Source organism: Ornithodoros turicata, chromosome 4 (genome assembly GCF_037126465.1).
Source record: "Ornithodoros turicata isolate Travis chromosome 4, ASM3712646v1, whole genome shotgun sequence".
Classification (NCBI taxonomy): domain Eukaryota; kingdom Metazoa; phylum Arthropoda; class Arachnida; order Ixodida; family Argasidae; genus Ornithodoros; species Ornithodoros turicata.
The window spans coordinates 3352518-3373052 of record NC_088204.1 but is presented as its reverse complement, the minus strand read 5'-3'; the positions used below and the strand labels follow the sequence as shown (position 1 = coordinate 3373052).

Genomic DNA, 20535 nt, shown 5'->3' with positions numbered 1-20535 from the left:
GTTTGCAGAAATTTCTGCTACGTGTGATAGTGTTGCCAACGCTTGTGAAACGATCTCAGGATGCTGGATTTTCACGTAGTTTCTTTTTGCGACATAAATCCCGTTACTTTGTCCGATTTATTATGTTTACGTAGAGCTTAAGAATGACATCCAGTGCCGATACCAGCAGACACTGGCACTCCGCGTACTACGTATCTTTTCAGTAACAGACGCTGAACGAATGCGAAAAGCGTTTGCTGCCTTACATTGTTTGCGAATATTGCGTAATATTTTGCATTTGCCAAAGTGCTGTCGCATATCCGCCACTGCGGCCGACTGCAATGCAACTTATTCCTCTACCAACGCCTCCCTCACCTACCTACGGCTCATCATCTTTGACATAATAATTGCCTTCACTGCGTTAAGTGCAGACTTTTCACCCGCAATTGGTACAGTAATGACATATGTCTTGTGTCGTAGCATTTAGAATTTTATTTACGCAATGCATGCATATGAATAGGGAAGTTCTTGGCGCAACTAGGGAAAACATATTCAGCGCGGTACTTTGAAACGTTGACAAGTGTCTGGTATTGCTCGCTGTCTTCACGTTTGGTGATACACTCTTAAAAATGAATTTCACCGCATAGCACGCTCCTAGCCAACCATCATCTCAAATGATATCGTTATCTGCCCTGATTTGTTGAAAACGGGAGGCGTACGCCTTGTTTGTGACAATTATGAACAGCATAAGTGTCCCAAATCAGGGCAGGTAACGATATCATTCGAGATTATGGTTGGCTCGGAGCGTGCTATGCGGTGAAGTTCATTTTTAAGAGTGTAGTATGCGTAAAATGGTGTTAGTAGCAGATCATTGCAACAGAATGAGATCTTGCCCTCAGTGTCAGTCTTTTGTCAGTCTGTGGCAGCAAACTGACCAGAATCCGAAAACTAGGAAGAAGAAAAAGAAAAGAAAAAAACTGGACACCACACATTACAAGCCAGAGATGTTCTTAAAAAAAACTAATGATAACAAAACGACAACACTAATGAAAGGAAATAATAACAAAAAAAGAAAACCAGCTTTGAAACTTCGTATACCAAAACGAACCAAGCGCATACGCGTTTCTGCTTCAACTTTTGTGTCGTCTGCTTTCTGCTACACGACGCGTATTCGTTCCTATAGTGCACGTGGAACGGGTTCTTTCTGCTTTCGCCTGGGGTATACTGCAAATGATTTTGACAAATGACCATTGAGCTAACTTTATTGCAGTGTTGTAATCGTGTGCGTAGTGTTCGCAAAATTTTACTTACGCTTTCGGTTACGTAATACGCGTCGCAATGCGGTGTCGTCTGCTGTCCATGCTGCACAATCCGCCTAAATCCACACAGCGTTTCCCTTTTTAAAGAGACAACCCGAGCGTATCCGTTCTCCATGTGTCCACTTTTGGGTACTCTTCTGCGGCCTTGGTGATGCTGTGGACATGGCTGGTTATATGGTCACTTGTCGTGATATGTATTCAAGGTACGCGCTGCAGTACCTCAGCCATCTTCGTTTAATTGAAAGTTGCACTGGTTTGGTCAACGTCCAACGTGAAAGTGACATAAACAGTACACGGTGTATGTTGTTCAAATATTTATTGGGGAACATATCGAGACACATTGGGTCTGCGGCCACGCTGAGGCGGGTAATGATTGCAGTGAGGGAGAGATTGTGCATCCTGGGCGGACTTCACAGGGAGCTAGTGCGTGATATGTGAGCACACATTAGACGGTGTACACACCTCTTTCCACGTCCCCATGACCACACTCATGCTGCACTAATTGTGGCTTTCAATGGCTTGCTTCGTTGGCATTGCTGGTGCATGTGTCCGAACTATAGAAAAAGGTGGATCATGATTTCTTTCCACGTCTTAGTAAAGCAGGTCGGAGACCTAGCGCATTGAACTACGATACACCCGCATTTGTTAGCAGACGACAGGTCACCAGCATTTTGTCACGCTTGTATAGTGCTTTTCTAAAGGGAGATCCTGATCCTGATACGAATAGTTCCACAGATATATATATTTAGGAATTGATTGCCTTTGCGAGCTGCTGTAAAGCACTTATCTTTCCCGTGCCCTTAATGTTTCTCTGAAATGCCCTTAATTGAAAAATTACTAGCGAATCTGAAAGGCGCGCGAAAATGTGGACCAACATATAACGCTTTCAAAACTATATCGAAATCGCATATATTCGCTGTTTTTTTGTACGGGTTACTGGGAAACTGTTCGACTGCATATAGCAGCTTGTGCAATATCGCCTTCATCAAATGTGCTATAGGGCCAACCTCGGGGTTGTCGCGAAGTAAGCCAATTAAACTACGAATTTTAGCACCCAGAGTTGACGAAATTAAAGGTTTTTACGGGATATTGTAATAATCGGGGATCAAAATGAGGTCTGCGGTTTGCAGAATACGTAGTGATAGTTAATAATTTGGACGTTGCTTACATATATATGTCGTTCCAGCTTTCAAACGAACATGCATTTTGACCTCGCAAATGCGTGAAATACAATAAGGCAGCAGGTCAGTACATAGTCTGCTTTTGACTGAATTTTGTGCCAGAAAGAAATTCGTGTTGGTGAAACAATTTGACCTGGTATCAATACGAGGAAATTGGTGCGAAAATTATTCGGCTGGTTTGAGTTCTGTGAGAGTTCATCTCGTCGAATGTGCCCGTCTGCTGGTGAAAGCAGTGTTGGCTGGGAATTATATATCAGTATCCTCCAGCACTTACTATCATGTTTCACATAGCATTTCCCTCATGTTTCCGCTACCTACAGCCGTTTCAAAGATTTGAGAAAACAACCCTGGTCTGCCTCACTCTCTCCACTTTTTTGTCCCACTTTGCCATCTTTCCTCTTGGCTTCGTGCCGTACAGTCGTTTCCTGTTTACACTCGTCACTCTGTTTCAGAGTTAGGCATTTTGCCCATCCGGTGAGTATATTTCAATTGTTCATACATGTTAGCATGATACCCCCCTCGTCAGCAATATACGTACACTCCTCGAGTTGCCTTCTGTACGTCGTAGTCCGTACTTTCGAAACCCCCACGTGGGTTCCGAAACCAGTCATTATGTGTTGGGGGTATTAGACGAGAAGGCATTTTAGAGCTGTGATGTCATATATACTCGCTGTGTCTCTAAGTATGGTTCTTTGCCTCGCATAGGGCGAGAGACTGCTCCCTTAAGGAGCACGTTGCTCTTGAACTTTGTCTTGCCTCGTGCGCGAGGCCGCCCTCCTGAGACAAAAGGGACAAAAGTAACCGTATTTGCCTCGCCTTGTGCGAGAGGCCATTCCCCTAAGGGATGAGCTGCCTTATTTCTCGGTGTACGAGAAACCGTTCCCTTGAGGAATGCGCTTCTCTTCACCCTTGTTTGCCTCTGCAAAGTTAAACTGCCTCACATTTGCCTCGCTTTACGCGAGAGGCCATCCCCGTAAGGGACGAGCTGACTTCTAGTTTCCCCTCGCCTTGAACGAGCGGTCGATCATATTTGCCTCGTGTCATACGACGGCCTTGCCTTGCCTTGTGCGAGAGGCCGTTCTCTTAAAGAGCGAGCTGCCTGACATCCTTGCTACACCGCATGTAAAGCGCAGTTCTTGCAGAGCGGAGCTACCTTGTATCGCATTGTGCGATAGCTACTGAGTAGCTACCTTGTCCGAGGAGCATTGACGCAATTATCCAAGATGTCCCCTTGCACTGGATATGATATTCTCACTGCAGTCAAACAATACTACGTACGTACTGCGTACTGACTTGCTGACACAGGGGCAATTGCAATTCAAACCAAAGTACCCATACAGAGAAAGGAGTGCACTGCACCCCACGCAACTGACTTGCCCAGTGTCATTTGTGTACTTTTAAGCACGGGGAGTGGTCCGCTCAGACGGACTCAGCTTTTACTGGAGCTTACAGCCATCCTACTCTTTTACTTTATTTTCTCACAGTCATGACTTCTCCCAAGAAGGATGAGAAGTCTCGCCTGGATTCAGTGGAGCAAAACATGTCATCCATGCAACAGGGAATGTCTACAATGCAGCATGAATTGACTGGCATCTCAGCCCTGCTACATAATCTCCTGGGCAACCAGGATGTAATCATCGAGGGTCATGAAGAGGTGCCCATAGTGGATGATGTGGCACACCAAGAAAGCAATGCACAGGATCAAGATGGCCAGGACCTTGAACTCCTTGAGCAGGTCGGCGCTCCCCCTCTCCAGGAGCATGCAGAGCCACCTGTTGATGACGAATCACCAGCTGACCCACGAGAGCAACCAGGGACTGCATTTTTGCTCCCCCAGCCGGAGGATTCCTCCACCTCTTACCCTGCAGAGGTGGCGGACTTCATCTCTCGGTCGTGGACTCTGGAGGGCAGGTCGGAGAGGTCTAAGAGGCCAAAAGGCACGCCTACACTTAAATTGCCCTGCCTCCAGACCCCAATCCTGGACCGTGAGATTCAAACATTCGGGGCCGGTCGCTGCTTTCCTGTCAACATTTCACGGGACAGGAAGCTGCAGCATATACAAGAGGCCTTCACAGAGGCCCTGGAACCCCTAGCCATGCTCCTCACGGCCACTGTTGATGGACCCCCCTCAAAGGCCACAGTGGCAGCGGCAGTGGCAAGGGCTACCGCGTTAGTGGCACACGCCAATGCTCTGATGACCCGCGAAAGGCGGGAGTGGGCCCTGACCACATTCCCGGACTCGATGAAGAGCCTTATTCCAGGACTCCCGGAGCCAGCGGGGGAGGACACCGGCCGCTTGTTCGGCCGGCAGTTCCTAACCCTTTTACAGGAGAATGCGCAGTTGCTACGCTCACTAGACACCGCAGTGGAGGCGGGTCTGCAGAGGCCAGCAGGTGACACTCTCCCGATGACATCCAAGCGCCTGAGGCTACCATTCAGAAGCCAGCTGTCCCGACAGCCCTTTCCGTATGCCCCCCCCTCGCATACAAGCTTCAGAGGGCGGGGGTATGCTCGTCGCGCCAACGGTAAGTTCCTCAACACTACCTTCCTCCCAAATCAAAACTGCGGGCAGAATAGCACAGTGTCTTCCGGAATGGTTAAAGTTGTCTCAGGACCCTTGGATCCTCCAAGTAGTTCAGGGTTACCGTTTAGACCTTCTTGGAGTCCCCCACCAGCCCTCTCGTCCCCCAGCTCCAGCTATGTCCCTTGCTCAATCACACCTGGTCGAAGAGGAGGTATCCGCGCTCATTGCAAAAGGGGCTATATCAGCAATTCCATGCAAGGAGGCCACATTTGTATCTCCCCTGTTTCTTGTCCCCAAGAAAGACGGAGGGGTTCGTCCGGTCCTCAACCTCCGCCACCTGAACCACTTCATAAGGTACGAGCACTTCAAAATGGAAGGCTGGCACACAGTGAGATCCTTAATCTTGCCGAACGACTTCATGACACGGATAGATCTAAAGGATGCCTACTTGTCGGTCCCAATCCACGTCAAGCACAGGAACCTTCTTTGCTTCCACTGGCGAATGTGCATGTATCAATGGAACGTCCTCCCATTTGGCCTCTCCTCAGCGCCAAGGGTATTCACGAAACTCCTCAAACCATTCGTGGCCTTCTTTCGATCCCAAGGAGCAAGGCTAGTGATTTATCTCGACGATATTTTGCTCTTTCACCAAACCGCGTCAGACCTTCTAGCATTAACCACGGAAGTGGTGGCAATGTTGTCCTCCCTCGGATTTCTGGTGAACATGACAAAATCGCAAACAGTACCGTGTCAGTCACTCCAATTCCTCGGATTCGTTCTAGACACATGTTCCATGCAGATATCCCTTCCTCTGGAAAAGAGGAATTTGCTGTTGGATGCCATACAGGAACTCCTACAGAAGAAAGTGGCGTCCGCCAGACAACTGTCTCGAGTAATAGGGAAGCTCAATGCAACGGTCCTAGCAGTTTTTCCAGCTCCATTGTACTACAGGGCCCTCCAACGCCTCAGGAACTCCACTCTTTTGCACGGATCCTGGGACTCTCAGGTTCATCTATCCAAGGTTGCCCTGGAGGAGCTCACCTGGTGGGTGACAAATATCCACTGTTGTCTGGGTCGCTCCTTGCTAGAGGACCAGATTGTTCGAGTAATTCAGTCGGACAGCTCCCTATCTCGGTGGGGAGCAGTTTGTGGGGAGGAAACAATTGGAAATCTGTGGGGCCCCCTGGAGGGCAGCATGCATATCAACGATCTCGAGCTGAAAGCAGCCTTTCTTGCCCTTCAAGCTTTTACCAAGGACCTCAAACAGGGCTGTGTCCTACTTCAGATGGACAATACGGCGGCGATAGCAGCAATCAACAAGCTCGGCAGTGCGCGATCTATAACACTTTCAACCACAGCTCGCGACCTCTGGTCTTGGTGCTTCCAACAGGGGATTTCAGTCAGGGCAGAGCACATTCCAGGCAGGCTGAATACCCATGCAGATTGGGCATCTCGTCACCTCCTCGACAGCAGCAGTTGGCAGCTGCTTCCTCTGGTCTTTGCACAAATCAAACACCTCTGGGGCCCATTTGGAGTGGACCTGTTTGCCGACCACACAAATTACCAACTGCCAATTTTTTACAGCTGGAAGCCAGACCCACTGTCGAGTGGAGTGGACGCCTTTACAAAGGACTGGAGCGGGATGTCCAAGTACGCATTCCCACCTTTTGCCCTGATAGGGCGCTGCCTTCAGAAACTCCAATCCTCTCGACTGATCCTGTGCTTGATCACCCCAGTTTGGCCAACACAGCCCTGGTACCCGTCCCTCCTCCATTTAGCAGTCGACTTCCCACGACTCCTCCCCCACTCTCCCAACCTGCTACTGAACAGAGCAAACGCTGGACACCCCTTAATTTTGAGAGATGGTCTTCGGTTAGCAGCTTGGAGGGTATCCAGCGACCCCTCCCACCAAGTCAATTTTCTCAGTCAGCTGCCGCTCTCCTCTCAGCAGCCTGGCGACCAAACACCAAAGCGGTCTATACGGCATGTTGGAAAAGGTGGTCTAGCTGGTGTGGTAGGCAGCAGATTAATCCACTTTCTCCCTCTCTAACCGAATTTGTCAACTTCTTAGCATCTCTCCATGATGAAGGCCTCTCGTATAGAACCATTGGATGCTACCGTTCAGCTATCTCTCAGTCAGTCAACTCGGTTGATGGTCAGGACTTAGGGACACACCGTGTAGTTTCAAAACTACTAAAGGGTATCTTCAACACTTCACCTCCACAGACCAGGTATGCTGAACTCTGGCCAGTATCACAGGTCACGGTCTACTTGCGGTCTTTGGGTAACAACTCTGACCTGGCTCTAACCATGTTGTCTTATAAGCTGTGCATGCTCTTGGCCTTGTCCACTGCAGGTAGATCAGCAGACCTAGCCCTGCTGTCGACTCAAATTCTGTCTAAATCGCAAGGCGGTTGGACCTTGGCCCTAATGGGGGTCAGGAAGACCTCACGACCAGGTCACCATTGTGGCTCTATGCTCGTCCCTTCTCTGCCTCCAGAGGAACTTCTGTGTCCAGTATCTTGCCTTCAAAGATACTTGAATTTGACAAAACCACTCAGAGGCACAACACCCCAGCTCTTAATTTCCACACGTAAACCTCACAGAGCAGCCTCTAGGGACACAATTGCTCAATGGTTGAAGCGAGTTCTTAAAGCAGCAGGTATAGACACACGACACTTCTCTGCCCATTCCACACGTGGTGCCTCGACTTCTACAGCCATGCAGAAGGGTGTATCGATTGCTGAGATTTTGAATGCAGCAGACTGGTCATCTGAATCTACCTTTCGGCGCTTCTATCACAGGTCGTGCACGACCACAAACTTTGCCTCTCAAGTGCTGAGCTAAGCGTTGAACATGCTATGTGAAACATGATAGTAAGTGCTGGAGGATACTGATATATAATTACCAGTTTTAACGAATGGTACTTACCTGAAGTTGAAGCTGGAATTATATGAAGTATCCGGAAGCACTTACTATCATGGGGAACACTCCCACCCTTCACCCGGCCCTTAGTGTCATTAATGTTTTGGCATTCATACTTTACAGCTACCTCTACCTTTCGAGGCAATGCACGGCCACACCAAGCTCCCAGGAACTAACCAGATCTGAACACAATAAATTTTTTTTAAGCTTCAATCTTTGAGTCGTGTGTCTCTCCTCGGACGATCTGTGTCTTCTGGCTCCTCGCCAAGAGTCAGATGGCAAAGTGGGACAAAAAAGTGGAGAGAGTGAGGCAGACCAGGGTTGTTTTCTCAAATCTTTGAAACGGCTGTAGGTAGCGGAAACATGAGGGAAATGCTATGTGAAACATGATAGTAAGTGCTTCCGGATACTTCATATAATTCCAGCTTCAACTTCAGGTAAGTACCATTCGTTAAAACTGGTAACTATTTGGAACTTTGAGAAGTGAGGGTATAGTTTAGGAACGGCAGGGGGTGGAAGAAAGGATGGTAGGGCGAGTGGAGGAGAGAGAAAAAGCTCCTCCTCCTCGGAGTCAAATCTGTCGTCTGCTGCCACAAGCTCCGCCCAGCCTAGTGCGTTCTTTTTTTGTTGTGTTTTGCTTGTGTATCTTGGGCCCCTCGCCAGTGAGAGAGGGAAAATAACTTTTGTTTGAGGACCCGAATGATATTCAAAATGAAAGGGAGAAATAATGATGGAAGGGAAGGAAAAGGTTGAGGAGGAGGAGGAGGAGGTTTATAGAAAGGTACCACGCGGCCGCCTGCAGAAGCAGAAGTGGTTCGGGTGATGCGGATGTTGGGAACACAAAACAGACGAAGGAAACTGTTAACGAAATTGAAAAATAACGCTGGAAACCGGGAACTGGAAGTAATGATGGAGAAGCTTGCTTTGAAATTAATTTTCGTACGCAAAACCGAAGCCGTAATTGGACCGATACGAATTTTTCTGCTTGCATTTTTTGTCGTCTGCTTCGTACTTTTTCCCGTCCGTGGGCGATGAGCTCTTTCTTGCCTTCGTCTTCTAAAATGCGGACGACTTTTTACATGGGCGTATCGAAAGAGGTGCAAGAGGGGGCCGTTGCCCCCTCCTGGAGCACCAAGGTCACTCGTAGAAATTGCCCTCTTTATTTACACGCAGGTTTAAAACTCAAGATATGTCGTCATATATAATCTAAACCTTCCCCGCCAGAGCTGCTGCATATAAGAAATTCCAAGTGTGGTTATTTTAGTATCTATAGTGTCTATTGGTTGAACCCTTTCCCTCCCCTCGCCCCCCCACCCTCCAAGCGAAAAAAAAAATCCTGGGAATGCCCATGGACTTTTTTTAAAGTAACTTTGCCGTGACAACTGGAATAACCACAAGTGCAAACGAACCAGATATAAAGATCTAAGATTTATAACGCGACCACTTCAAAGCAAACGCTTAGATGCTTCGTTGACTCTCGCTTGACCCCCATACATATTGAAGGTCTTGCTTGAACGCAATCTCATAAAAATGCTTCGCATACACTGCCTGTACGCAGCATGTATAAACGTACACAAATGCGAAAAAGATGGTGCAAAACAGTGCTAGTTGTTTCTGGAAGCCAAAGCTGGGCCACAGTGATAGCGGTGCTTTCATAAAGTTATAAATTCGGCGCGATTCCCGCATGACCAGAGCATTCCAGTCACCCCTCCCTGGTTTTGACGTCTTCGTCTTCGAGAAACGAGAGAGGGAAGCTGTTGAAGAAGACCCGCTGAACGCGCCATTAAGACTCGAAATCCCTCGTGTGGTCCCAGAGCCATATTCGGAACCTTCTGGATGTGTCTGGATGTCTCCACTTCCTCGCTCCGAAGACGAATTGCTGAAGGTTTTACTGGATGCATTAGTGCGAGTTCTTCCTAGATGTACGAGAAGGCTTGGGAGGTCTGCAGCACTAGTCTTGAGTTCTGGTTTACGTTTATCGGGTCTCACATCACTTAAAGCCACCGGATCTTTGCGGTCGGTCTTGACGGTAGGGGGAAACGCTACCTGGACTGCATGAAGCCTCGTAGAAAGATCTCTTGAAGGAGCTTCTTGCCGGAAGCCTCCAGCGTCTCCTGAAGCAGTGTCGCCAGCAGGACCGTGGACCTCGACGGGCAGATAGTTGATATTGAGGCTGTTTGGCGACATGGTGTTACCTCGTGCGGGTTTTGGTGTGGTGACAAGCCCTTTGAAGTCCAAGTCATGTTTTATGACGGGTGTCGTTGCCTCGTCAGGCTGTTCAGGCTGCCAGTAGGGTACCCAGGCAGAATCATCTTCGAGTTCTTCGTCCACGCCAACCTACGGTACAATTACCAGTTTTAACGAATGGTACTTACCTGAAGTTGAAGCTGGAATTATATGAAGTATCCGGAAGCACTTACTATCATGTTTCACATAGCATTTCCCTCATGTTTCCGCTACCTACAGCCGTTTCAAAGATTTGAGAAAACAACCCTGGTCTGCCTCACTCTCTCCACTTTTTTGTCCCACTTTGCCATCTGACTCTTGGCGAGGAGCCAGAAGACACAGATCGTCCGAGGAGAGACACACGACTCAAAGATTGAAGCTTAAAAAAAAAAATTTATTGTGTTCAGATCTGGTTAGTTCCTGGGAGCTTGGTGTGGCCGTGCATTGCCTCGAAAGGTAGAGGTAGCTGTAAAGTATGAATGCCAAAACATTAATGACACTAAGGGCCGGGTGAAGGGTGGGAGTGTTCCCCATGATAGTAAGTGCTTCCGGATACTTCATATAATTCCAGCTTCAACTTCAGGTAAGTACCATTCGTTAAAACTGGTAATTATATATCAGTATCCTCCAGCACTTACTATCATGTTTCACATAGCATGTTCAACGCTTAGCTCAGCACTTGAGAGGCAAAGTTTGTGGTCGTGCACGACCTGTGATAGAAGCGCCGAAAGGTAGATTCAGATGACCAGTCTGCTGCATTCAAAATCTCAGCAATCGATACACCCTTCTGCATGGCTGTAGAAGTCGAGGCACCACGTGTGGAATGGGCAGAGAAGTGTCGTGTGTCTATACCTGCTGCTTTAAGAACTCGCTTCAACCATTGAGCAATTGTGTCCCTAGAGGCTGCTCTGTGAGGTTTACGTGTGGAAATTAAGAGCTGGGGTGTTGTGCCTCTGAGTGGTTTTGTCAAATTCAAGTATCTTTGAAGGCAAGATACTGGACACAGAAGTTCCTCTGGAGGCAGAGAAGGGACGAGCATAGAGCCACAATGGTGACCTGGTCGTGAGGTCTTCCTGACCCCCATTAGGGCCAAGGTCCAACCGCCTTGCGATTTAGACAGAATTTGAGTCGACAGCAGGGCTAGGTCTGCTGATCTACCTGCAGTGGACAAGGCCAAGAGCATGCACAGCTTATAAGACAACATGGTTAGAGCCAGGTCAGAGTTGTTACCCAAAGACCGCAAGTAGACCGTGACCTGTGATACTGGCCAGAGTTCAGCATACCTGGTCTGTGGAGGTGAAGTGTTGAAGATACCCTTTAGTAGTTTTGAAACTACACGGTGTGTCCCTAAGTCCTGACCATCAACCGAGTTGACTGACTGAGAGATAGCTGAACGGTAGCATCCAATGGTTCTATACGAGAGGCCTTCATCATGGAGAGATGCTAAGAAGTTGACAAATTCGGTTAGAGAGGGAGAAAGTGGATTAATCTGCTGCCTACCACACCAGCTAGACCACCTTTTCCAACATGCCGTATAGACCGCTTTGGTGTTTGGTCGCCAGGCTGCTGAGAGGAGAGCGGCAGCTGACTGAGAAAATTGACTTGGTGGGAGGGGTCGCTGGATACCCTCCAAGCTGCTAACCGAAGACCATCTCTCAAAATTAAGGGGTGTCCAGCGTTTGCTCTGTTCAGTAGCAGGTTGGGAGAGTGGGGGAGGAGTCGTGGGAAGTCGACTGCTAAATGGAGGAGGGACGGGTACCAGGGCTGTGTTGGCCAAACTGGGGTGATCAAGCACAGGATCAGTCGAGAGGATTGGAGTTTCTGAAGGCAGCGCCCTATCAGGGCAAAAGGTGGGAATGCGTACTTGGACATCCCGCTCCAGTCCTTTGTAAAGGCGTCCACTCCACTCGACAGTGGGTCTGGCTTCCAGCTGTAAAAAATTGGCAGTTGGTAATTTGTGTGGTCGGCAAACAGGTCCACTCCAAATGGGCCCCAGAGGTGTTTGATTTGTGCAAAGACCAGAGGAAGCAGCTGCCAACTGCTGCTGTCGAGGAGGTGACGAGATGCCCAATCTGCATGGGTATTCAGCCTGCCTGGAATGTGCTCTGCCCTGACTGAAATCCCCTGTTGGAAGCACCAAGACCAGAGGTCGCGAGCTGTGGTTGAAAGTGTTATAGATCGCGCACTGCCGAGCTTGTTGATTGCTGCTATCGCCGCCGTATTGTCCATCTGAAGTAGGACACAGCCCTGTTTGAGGTCCTTGGTAAAAGCTTGAAGGGCAAGAAAGGCTGCTTTCAGCTCGAGATCGTTGATATGCATGCTGCCCTCCAGGGGGCCCCACAGATTTCCAATTGTTTCCTCCCCACAAACTGCTCCCCACCGAGATAGGGAGCTGTCCGACTGAATTACTCGAACAATCTGGTCCTCTAGCAAGGAGCGACCCAGACAACAGTGGATATTTGTCACCCACCAGGTGAGCTCCTCCAGGGCAACCTTGGATAGATGAACCTGAGAGTCCCAGGATCCGTGCAAAAGAGTGGAGTTCCTGAGGCGTTGGAGGGCCCTGTAGTACAATGGAGCTGGAAAAACTGCTAGGACCGTTGCATTGAGCTTCCCTATTACTCGAGACAGTTGTCTGGCGGACGCCACTTTCTTCTGTAGGAGTTCCTGTATGGCATCCAACAGCAAATTCCTCTTTTCCAGAGGAAGGGATATCTGCATGGAACATGTGTCTAGAACGAATCCGAGGAATTGGAGTGACTGACACGGTACTGTTTGCGATTTTGTCATGTTCACCAGAAATCCGAGGGAGGACAACATTGCCACCACTTCCGTGGTTAATGCTAGAAGGTCTGACGCGGTTTGGTGAAAGAGCAAAATATCGTCGAGATAAATCACTAGCCTTGCTCCTTGGGATCGAAAGAAGGCCACGAATGGTTTGAGGAGTTTCGTGAATACCCTTGGCGCTGAGGAGAGGCCAAATGGGAGGACGTTCCATTGATACATGCACATTCGCCAGTGGAAGCAAAGAAGGTTCCTGTGCTTGACGTGGATTGGGACCGACAAGTAGGCATCCTTTAGATCTATCCGTGTCATGAAGTCGTTCGGCAAGATTAAGGATCTCACTGTGTGCCAGCCTTCCATTTTGAAGTGCTCGTACCTTATGAAGTGGTTCAGGTGGCGGAGGTTGAGGACCGGACGAACCCCTCCGTCTTTCTTGGGGACAAGAAACAGGGGAGATACAAATGTGGCCTCCTTGCATGGAATTGCTGATATAGCCCCTTTTGCAATGAGCGCGGATACCTCCTCTTCGACCAGGTGTGATTGAGCAAGGGACATAGCTGGAGCTGGGGGACGAGAGGGCTGGTGGGGGACTCCAAGAAGGTCTAAACGGTAACCCTGAACTACTTGGAGGATCCAAGGGTCCTGAGACAACTTTAACCATTCCGGAAGACACTGTGCTATTCTGCCCGCAGTTTTGATTTGGGAGGAAGGTAGTGTTGAGGAACTTACCGTTGGCGCGACGAGCATACCCCCGCCCTCTGAAGCTTGTATGCGAGGGGGGGGCATACGGAAAGGGCTGTCGGGACAGCTGGCTTCTGAATGGTAGCCTCAGGCGCTTGGATGTCATCGGGAGAGTGTCACCTGCTGGCCTCTGCAGACCCGCCTCCACTGCGGTGTCTAGTGAGCGTAGCAACTGCGCATTCTCCTGTAAAAGGGTTAGGAACTGCCGGCCGAACAAGCGGCCGGTGTCCTCCCCCGCTGGCTCCGGGAGTCCTGGAATAAGGCTCTTCATCGAGTCCGGGAATGTGGTCAGGGCCCACTCCCGCCTTTCGCGGGTCATCAGAGCATTGGCGTGTGCCACTAACGCGGTAGCCCTTGCCACTGCCGCTGCCACTGTGGCCTTTGAGGGGGGTCCATCAACAGTGGCCGTGAGGAGCATGGCTAGGGGTTCCAGGGCCTCTGTGAAGGCCTCTTGTATATGCTGCAGCTTCCTGTCCCGTGAAATGTTGACAGGAAAGCAGCGACCGGCCCCGAATGTTTGAATCTCACGGTCCAGGATTGGGGTCTGGAGGCAGGGCAATTTAAGTGTAGGCGTGCCTTTTGGCCTCTTAGACCTCTCCGACCTGCCCTCCAGAGTCCACGACCGAGAGATGAAGTCCGCCACCTCTGCAGGGTAAGAGGTGGAGGAATCCTCCGGCTGGGGGAGCAAAAATGCAGTCCCTGGTTGCTCTCGTGGGTCAGCTGGTGATTCGTCATCAACAGGTGGCTCTGCATGCTCCTGGAGAGGGGGAGCGCCGACCTGCTCAAGGAGTTCAAGGTCCTGGCCATCTTGATCCTGTGCATTGCTTTCTTGGTGTGCCACATCATCCACTATGGGCACCTCTTCATGACCCTCGATGATTACATCCTGGTTGCCCAGGAGATTATGTAGCAGGGCTGAGATGCCAGTCAATTCATGCTGCATTGTAGACATTCCCTGTTGCATGGATGACATGTTTTGCTCCACTGAATCCAGGCGAGACTTCTCATCCTTCTTGGGAGAAGTCATGACTGTGAGAAAATAAAGTAAAAGAGTAGGATGGCTGTAAGCTCCAGTAAAAGCTGAGTCCGTCTGAGCGGACCACTCCCCGTGCTTAAAAGTACACAAATGACACTGGGCAAGTCAGTTGCGTGGGGTGCAGTGCACTCCTTTCTCTGTATGGGTACTTTGGTTTGAATTGCAATTGCCCCTGTGTCAGCAAGTCAGTACGCAGTACGTACGTAGTATTGTTTGACTGCAGTGAGAATATCATATCCAGTGCAAGGGGACATCTTGGATAATTGCGTCAATGCTCCTCGGACAAGGTAGCTACTCAGTAGCTATCGCACAATGCGATACAAGGTAGCTCCGCTCTGCAAGAACTGCGCTTTACATGCGGTGTAGCAAGGATGTCAGGCAGCTCGCTCTTTAAGAGAACGGCCTCTCGCACAAGGCAAGGCAAGGCCGTCGTATGACACGAGGCAAATATGATCGACCGCTCGTTCAAGGCGAGGGGAAACTAGAAGTCAGCTCGTCCCTTACGGGGATGGCCTCTCGCGTAAAGCGAGGCAAATGTGAGGCAGTTTAACTTTGCAGAGGCAAACAAGGGTGAAGAGAAGCGCATTCCTCAAGGGAACGGTTTCTCGTACACCGAGAAATAAGGCAGCTCATCCCTTAGGGGAATGGCCTCTCGCACAAGGCGAGGCAAATACGGTTACTTTTGTCCCTTTTGTCTCAGGAGGGCGGCCTCGCGCACGAGGCAAGACAAAGTTCAAGAGCAACGTGCTCCTTAAGGGAGCAGTCTCTCGCCCTATGCGAGGCAAAGAACCATACTTAGAGACACAGCGAGTATATATGACATCACAGCTCTAAAATGCCTTCTCGTCTAATACCCCCAACACATAATGACTGGTTTCGGAACCCACGTGGGGGTTTCGAAAGTACGGACTACGACGTACAGAAGGCAACTCGAGGAGTGTACGTATATTGCTGACGAGGGGGGTATCATGCTAACATGTATGAACAATTGAAATATACTCACCGGATGGGCAAAATGCCTAACTCTGAAACAGAGTGACGAGTGTAAACAGGAAACGACTGTACGGCACGAAGCCAAGAGGAAAGATGGCAAAGTGGGACAAAAAAGTGGAGAGAGTGAGGCAGACCAGGGTTGTTTTCTCAAATCTTTGAAACGGCTGTAGGTAGCGGAAACATGAGGGAAATGCTATGTGAAACATGATAGTAAGTGCTGGAGGATACTGATATATAATTGTATACTGGCCTAGTAACGTGTATGTCCCGCACCAATGCATACACCACACTGACAGCTTAACCGCCACAGTGGACTGTGATGGGCATTACCTATAATAACAGTACCTGCGACTGCGTCCAGCCGTGCAGCATCCCCTGTAAGTTTTTCGGTACATCCACATGGATAGCATCTTCGTCAGCGAGTAGGTCATTAACATGGGCAAATAATTGAGGCTTTATAGCTATGACAGACTGCAGCAGAAGCAAGGCTGTGGCGTACCAGGCGGTAATCGCCCAACGCGGCCACACAAGCCCCATCTAGAGAGCTTCTTCTTCTTCGTCAAAAGTGGCGCATAGCTATAGAGAGCCGGAGGGCACGCGCCCCAGCGCTTCATCGTCTGCTCTATTTGCGCGATGGGTTGCAGACGACAGGTTGCAGACGACACAGCATCTGCTCGTTGGTGGTAACTTCTAGATTGTACAAAAGACTGTGCGGGGTGAGGGGACTGCTTATTGTGTCACCGCCTGGGACGAAAAATTTTACCGCAAATAAATCTCAGAGCGGCTCATGGGGACGCGCCTCACCTTTTGGGGAACGAGGAAAGTACCCAATCGTTGTCCCTCTCTCGCCGCCGTGCGTCCGGCGATGACAACACTTTCTGAGTTCGAGAGTGACCTAGAGTCTTTCGGTTTGGGATTCAGAATATCTTGATCTTGGAAAATACCGCAATCGCCGGACGCACTTCATGGAAACTCATAAGCGCAGCGCGAATTTTGCTTGCGTGCGCCCTACTTGGTCCAAGTACCTGGTGGACCTGGTCCACCAGGCGCGACATTTTCCTCGGGCGTCTCCACGAAGCGGGCCCAGGACGCGTGCCAAGTCCTCTTCCCTCTCCCTCTGTGTAGCGTTCAGAAAAGTCGGTGGCCCGATAATCACGGATTTGTGATCAGGTTTTATTTTGTGTGTTCCCCGTCACGTGCATAAAAAACAATCAAAACATACAAAATATTTGTCCCGCCATTTTCTAACCAGGTGACGCAAAATATCGGCGCTCACAAACATTCGACGCACTCAGTTGGAGAAGGCACTCATCAGCCCATGTGCCTTTTGACCATAAAGAACAGAAAATAGGAGGTGCTCAAAGTACACTCTTAAAAATGAACTTCACCGCATAGCACGCTCCTAGCCAACCATAATCTCGAATGATACCGTAATCTGCAGTGATTTGCTGAAAACGGGAGGCGTACGCCTTTTTTGTGACAATTATGAACAGCATAAGTGTCACAGAAAAAGGCGTACGCCTCCCGTTTTCAACAAATCAGGGCAGATAACGGTATCATTCGAGATTATGGTTGGCTAGGAGCGTGCTATGCGGTGAGGTTCATTTCTAAGAGAGTAGCGCTAAATATGCAGCAGTCGATTTTTTTTTAATAGGCATTTTATTTAAAAAATCCCGGTGTTTTTGTTTTGCAGAAATTCATAGATAGGAACAAAGAAAAAGCAAACTGCTGAACGTTCCATGTTTCTGTGGTGGCATGAAGAGAGAGGAAACTGGCGTAGCCAGCGGGAAAGGGGGTTCGAACCCCCCGAAATCGTAGGTGGGAGAGGGAAACAAGGGGGAATCCTCCTCTCTCATGTAAGGTCACTATAACCCCCCCCCCCAAAAAAAAAAAATATATATATATATATTTCTGGCTACAATCCTGAGAGTAATACTCTTTGCAACAGTACAATATCTTGTGGTTTCCTTTTGTTTGTTGGTTTTTAAAACTTATCAATTTTTCAAAGTTCAGTAGTGTCCATTCCACATTACATCTTGCAAAATATGTGAGGGTCCTGTGCAGTTTGAAGCAAGCAGTTGTGGTTGTCTGTCTACTCTAACCCTATTATCTGATACCTGCCTGTTACATTCCATGCCAAAAATTCCTATCCCACAATGCCAAGGCCCGTGGCATTCAATTTCCATTAATCAATTTCCCGTGTGACAGGGTATGAGCTGTCGCTGATGTCAGTGTGCAAGAAAATTGTTCCAAAGACTTTCTATCGACGCTATCACTTCATTTTTAATAATATCAACATCTACAAGTGGCAGCCAAAATTAACACACACACACAGATTTAAAATTCAGGTTTCCCCACCACTGACCCTCACAGGAAGTCCTTACTCATTTCTTCCCCAATAAAATTAAACGAAGCAATTCACGTATCCTCCTTAAATTTGCCGCACGTTGCAACGTTTTGTTTCACATGTGTGCAACCATTGCCCTTCGATGACTAGCATTTATTACATCTCATTCTATCAGGCACTGTGACAAGTGTGCATCACTTGTTCCAAGCAATCAAGTAAACAACGATGTGGCAGTTGTAATCATCGCGCATAATAACAACAGGCTCTGGCGTTGCACGATTCGTGACACACGCATCATCATCATCATCGTCATTTATGTACAGTGCTGCCACGATGCCCTGTGGCAGATCGGCGGAATGTCCGGCAGCCGACGTCTAGCCGACTTCAGTAGGGGGTTCGCTGAGTGATATTGACGAGGTCGTGCGTGCTGAAAAAAAGAAGGCACAGAGAATTAGAGTAATGTTCAAGTACTAATTAGTACTACAGCGCAACGCACTTCCTGCCGAATTTGCTGTGGATGATGAGAAACACAAAAGCCAGCGCCAGGCAGAGGCTGCCGACCGCGATGTAGGCGATGCCCAAGAACGGGTTCCGACCTCCGAGCCAAGACGTATTGGACAGGATGATGCGCTTTGTTCCTTTGAACGCCGTCACGGGATAGCCTGGACGAACAGCTCAGGAAAAAAGTAACTAACCTTACGCGCCATCCGCTACTTATTTCTAAAAGGAAAAAGGATACGATATTGAATTTCGAGGTCGTAGTCCCCCTTGGGCAAAGAGCTGATGAAGTATTCCCGCGAGTGGTCAACGCGGGCGTAGAGCTTGCGGAACGTGGGCAGGGCAGCCGTTCGCATCCAGACAATGAGGGACTCGTTCTGGAAACCTCCAACTTCGGAAGCGGGAAGCGGCCAGTTCGGGGGCTTGGCAGTCCCGTTGAAGTTCATTCCTTCAAATAAAAAACAACAGAATATGTTCATTTCAATGCGATAACATATTTTTTCGTCAAAGTGGTTTCGACTGGAATACCTGGCGGGTTCTTGAACTTGACCTTCCTGTCCGTCGGCCAAGCAATATTGTCGAACAACAAGTTGACGTAAGAATAGTCGTCGCTGGGGTGGTGGTTCTCGTCCTTACGCCTGTACTTCAGCGTGATGGTATCTAGATAAGATTAGAACAACGGTTAACAACGGTGAATGCAAAAGCGATGCGTCTCTCGTCGCAGAGTTCCTTACGTATTCAGACTCTTCTCATCTGAAAGGCGACAACCTTAGTGACGTAAGTTGGCATTGTCGACCTTACCAAGGCAATTAGACCGTGCTTATGTTGGTAACGGGCTAGGGAAACGTGTACCGTTGAATATGCTGTTGGCAATCGCTCCGCACGGAGCGATAACTTTCCCGGTCTTAGGGTCCTTGGCAAAAGGTTCGCAGTCCAGATTGGTCTCGAGCGGGCGTCCGAGAAGCTGGGTGTCATCGCGTGACTTCACGTAACGTCGGTGGTTCTGGTAGAAGTTGGTCAGCCCGTAATAAACGTAGACGTCGGACTGAAAGGAGAAGTTAGCACGCTTTTATGTGACGTGTTCTGCAACGTTCGAAACAGGGGGCTCAACCTTGAAATCTTCAGACAGCGTTATCCTTTCCACGCAGGTGCACGTCTGGCTGATGTTGCTCTGAAGAATGGATGCACAGGTAACATTTCTCCCTTTCTCCTTGCAATCGGTGTAATCAAACTGGAACTCTTGAACCTGCGAAATAGGTTCCAGAACTCTAATTGGACAGGTCTGAATGCGTCACAACGTCAACGTTACCTCATTGGATGACACCAGAAGGCCAATACCAATGGGAATAAATGCTAAACCGATTACGAAGAACGTCGGTAGGACAGTTCCAGCAGTTAGGATGGGCTGCCATGCTGAAAGCCTCTGCTGTTTGAAGGCACTGCCTGCACAGTACAATCGTAGGACACTATATAGGATTTACTATATAGGATAGCAAGGAAATTAGTGCTCCTCCTGGGAAGAAAACACGGCAGAAACATATGCATCGGAAGTGTAACAAAATTATTGGGCGGCGTAGGCCTAGTTTTAGCAAGAAAATATCGTGGCTCGGAACGTTCGATGCAGACGATAGTTTATGAAAAATGAGACGTCTGCATTCGAAGTATTAGCAATTACTATCATCTTCACAGCACGCAAAATAAACAATCCCTTTTCTTTGATGTCAGTTTTGACTCAAAGCTATAATTATTCACCGACATTTCTCGACTACGAGGCATCGACTACGCAACCAGCAAAAACTTTTTAACCAACCGATGTTTCAATTATTTCTGTAAGAAACTACTACAGCGTACGAAAGAAATAAACAACTCACTCGAAGGTTTTTTACTCTTCCGTTCCGGATTCGACATTTTGCGTTCAGTCGAACGGATGTGATGTAACGATTGCCAGATCACATGACATAGCAACGTCTTTCAACTTCCGC

General features: G+C 48.8%; 4 protein-coding genes across 6 annotated transcripts; 1 reads left to right on the top strand and 3 right to left on the bottom strand.

Moving 5' to 3' along the window:
- Positions 1 to 711: 711 nt before the first annotated feature.
- On the top strand, positions 712 to 8141 carry LOC135390715 (uncharacterized). 2 transcript variants are annotated; one of them, XM_064620546.1, is made up of 3 exons: positions 738 to 2953; positions 3964 to 5004; positions 8052 to 8141. In XM_064620546.1, the coding sequence occupies exons 2-3, from the start codon at positions 3966 to 3968 to the stop codon at positions 8102 to 8104; spliced, it is 1092 nt and encodes a 363-aa protein (XP_064476616.1). In that variant the 5' UTR covers positions 738 to 2953; positions 3964 to 3965; the 3' UTR covers positions 8105 to 8141. The 2 variants fall into 2 exon arrangements, with proteins under 2 accessions (XP_064476615.1, XP_064476616.1); XM_064620545.1 differs by having other exon boundaries at positions 712 to 2953; positions 3964 to 8141.
- A 1195-nt stretch (positions 8142 to 9336) lies between these two features.
- On the bottom strand, positions 9337 to 16292 carry LOC135390714 (uncharacterized). The gene is made up of 2 exons (XM_064620544.1): positions 16054 to 16292; positions 9337 to 10265 (listed from the first exon to the last, which is right to left on the bottom strand). Exons 1-2 carry the CDS (start codon positions 16243 to 16245, stop codon positions 9387 to 9389), a joined length of 1071 nt encoding a protein of 356 aa, XP_064476614.1. The 5' UTR covers positions 16246 to 16292; the 3' UTR covers positions 9337 to 9386.
- Positions 10535 to 15927, bottom strand: LOC135390713 (uncharacterized). Of its 2 annotated transcripts, XM_064620543.1 has the most exons (3): positions 15719 to 15915; positions 13668 to 14708; positions 10535 to 10620 (listed from the first exon to the last, which is right to left on the bottom strand). In XM_064620543.1, exons 2-3 carry the CDS (start codon positions 14704 to 14706, stop codon positions 10568 to 10570), a joined length of 1092 nt encoding a protein of 363 aa, XP_064476613.1. In that variant the 5' UTR covers positions 14707 to 14708; positions 15719 to 15915; the 3' UTR covers positions 10535 to 10567. The 2 variants fall into 2 exon arrangements, with proteins under 2 accessions (XP_064476613.1, XP_064476612.1); XM_064620542.1 differs by lacking the exon at positions 10535 to 10620 and having other exon boundaries at positions 10630 to 14708; positions 15719 to 15927.
- Positions 16293 to 17973: 1681 nt separating the features above from the next.
- Positions 17974 to 20523, bottom strand: LOC135390712 (cell cycle control protein 50A-like). The gene is made up of 8 exons (XM_064620541.1): positions 20425 to 20523; positions 19863 to 19996; positions 19665 to 19799; positions 19406 to 19598; positions 19082 to 19213; positions 18795 to 19001; positions 18552 to 18717; positions 17974 to 18482 (listed from the first exon to the last, which is right to left on the bottom strand). Exons 1-8 carry the CDS (start codon positions 20459 to 20461, stop codon positions 18440 to 18442), a joined length of 1047 nt encoding a protein of 348 aa, XP_064476611.1. The 5' UTR covers positions 20462 to 20523; the 3' UTR covers positions 17974 to 18439.
- Between the last annotated feature and the right edge of the window lie 12 nt (positions 20524 to 20535).